This window comes from Lactuca saligna, chromosome 5, assembly GCF_052625555.1.
Source record: "Lactuca saligna cultivar CGN05327 chromosome 5, ASM5262555v1, whole genome shotgun sequence".
In the NCBI taxonomy this organism is placed as follows: domain Eukaryota; kingdom Viridiplantae; phylum Streptophyta; class Magnoliopsida; order Asterales; family Asteraceae; genus Lactuca; species Lactuca saligna.
The window spans coordinates 223,793,662-223,796,096 of record NC_136421.1 but is presented as its reverse complement, the minus strand read 5'-3'; the positions used below and the strand labels follow the sequence as shown (position 1 = coordinate 223,796,096).

The 2,435-nt window shown below is 33.7% G+C and overlaps 1 protein-coding gene across 1 annotated transcript; it reads right to left on the bottom strand.

Moving 5' to 3' along the window:
- Positions 1-263: 263 nt before the first annotated feature.
- LOC145045365 (auxin-binding protein ABP19a-like) lies at positions 264-1,140 on the bottom strand. Its single transcript, XM_078993705.1, has one exon. It carries the CDS (start codon positions 1,081-1,083, stop codon positions 457-459), a length of 627 nt encoding a protein of 208 aa, XP_078849831.1. The 5' UTR covers positions 1,084-1,140; the 3' UTR covers positions 264-456.
- Between the last annotated feature and the right edge of the window lie 1,295 nt (positions 1,141-2,435).

Below are 2,435 nucleotides of genomic sequence, written 5' to 3'. Positions count from 1 at the left end.
CGCGGTCCCTAATCTTTAAAATAGTGGTACCAAAGAAATACATATTACATATATAATGGTATTATACAAATAATTAACTACATATTACATATATAATGGTATTATACACATAATTAACTAAATATTCATAAATTCAAAGTCAAAGGACGGATTTGCACAAAGAAAACTTTGTCAACAAATTTGATGTTAATAGACACTATACCCGTATAACGCTATATTTGCTTTTTAATGCTTAAATTTTTATGCAAATCCAGAAAACAAAGTGAGTAAAAAGAAAGTTTAATTAAGACAATAGCAGTACATCAAACTTGACTTACATGAATGTCCTAAAATTCAAAACAAACATAGAATGCCATAATCATTAGGTATTAATGAAAACAGATACAAAAAGACATATGCAGGTAATTAATCAAAACATAAAAGAATGGTGTAAAACGTCACATCTCCTTAATATACTTAGCCAGTTCCACCAAGAACAGCCTTAAGCTTCTTCACTGTAGCATCATCAAGGAAAGTAGTCGCCTCCACCAACGAAGAAGGCAAATCATTTGCAAACAAAGCAAAATCAAGAATCTGTAAGCCAGGTGTCGCGCTACTGAAGCTCGCAAATGCGACAGCTGTCACCCCACCAGCATTCACTTGAAAATGCAACAACCCTTGTGGGAACACCATAAGATCACCCTTCTGTAAAGTCTTGACATAAACAGTGTTAGCCGATGAGATAAACCCAGCCTTGATGAACCCTTGGGTCACCAGTAAAAGCTCGGACCCACCTGGGTGGGTGTGCATTGGGACCACACCACCAGGGGCTAAGTCCAACCGGGCAATGGAGATCCCGAGCCCGTTGACTCCGGGCAGCTGGGCAGCGAATGCTGGAGTGACAGCGGCTTTGATGATGTTGGAAAGGTTTCCTGAACCACGAAGGCCTGTGGATACAAAGTCATCGACTGTGACTACTGTGGCTGGCTTGCAGGCATATCCAGCGGGGCTTTCTGGGAATTTTACGTCTGCGACACAGAAGTCTTGGACTGCTGCGTGAGTGGTGAAGGTGAAGAGAGAAAGGAGCAAGAGAATGTGGATCATTTTTACTTGGGATTTGAATTGAATGAAGGATTGATGAGTGTTGTGGGATGTTTCGGTGGTGTTTATATACAAGGTGGATGTGGTTTTGGTGTAGTTTGAAGAGATAGCCATGCAAAGGAACTGCAACCATAGGATTTGATCTTCTGAATAAAGTGGAAAAGAAAGCTGGAGTGGTAGTGACATCCATGTTACTAGCTATAGACGTCGATACAACAGATAAGACCTTTTAGGTGAAGAAAGTTATTACAAAAAGCGAATATTGGCTCTGAATTTCCAATCATTGGTAAATTCCTTTTTTTATAATCTTTCTATACTTGTTAATTTTTTGGCATATTATTTTCCACTAATTTTATTTCACAAACTTTTTCAATGATAACCGTTTCAAAATTAATTCCTATGTTATATAAAGACCCTCGTATATATAATTTGTTGTTTTTAAGTATGTGTTGCATTTTCGGAAAATAACATTTGACATTAAGGGGGGAGCGAGTGGCTCGCTAAGGGCGCCAAGTCTACTCCGTAAGATGTGCTAATAAACTTATCAGGTGAGGCTCCTTGTTAGCAAGAGAAAAAAGAAAGAGACTAATAGAATAATGGCTTGTGATTGATCTTTTTTTTTCATTTGTTATTTTAAAGTAGGTCTTTTGATTGGTTCTTGTCATTTGACTTTTTTATTTTCTAAAATGCAAGTGTAACTTTTTTTTTTTTATGACAAAAGCTTACATGGAAGGTAAATATATGATGTGACAATGTACTTAGTATGTGCTAAGCATACTACCATTCTCTATAACTTAATCTTTCGTATCTTCTCTAATAAATAAAAATTATTATTAAGGCCAAATAAGTAACCCCATATGGGTAAAGAATGTTTGTTGTAACAAATATTGATATTTTAGTATCATCATACAACGAATGAGAAGGCAAACGGGCAACAAGTTGCGTCAATAAATCCTTTTGTCAATTGTTATCTTCTAATGCATTATGTCATATGTTTTTTTCTTATTATTTTCATTTTTTTTTTCTACATGTTATTTTATGGTTTTTTTTCATTTTATTAAATAAGAAATTGTCAGAAAAATCCTAATATTCTCGAAAAAATTTCAGTTTAGTTCCAAATTTTATTTTTTGAATAGAAAAGTTCCGATTATTTCATTTGGCTCAAATTAAAAAAAATAAAAAAAAATAAAAAAAATTCTTTTAACATGAAATGACATATTATTGTGTAAAATCAAATAATCGAGATTTTTCTGTTCAAAAAATAAAATTTGGGACTAAAGTGAAACTTTTCTGAAAATATTGAGACTTTTCTAATAATTTCCCTTATTAAATTCCATATAATATTAAATGTAATA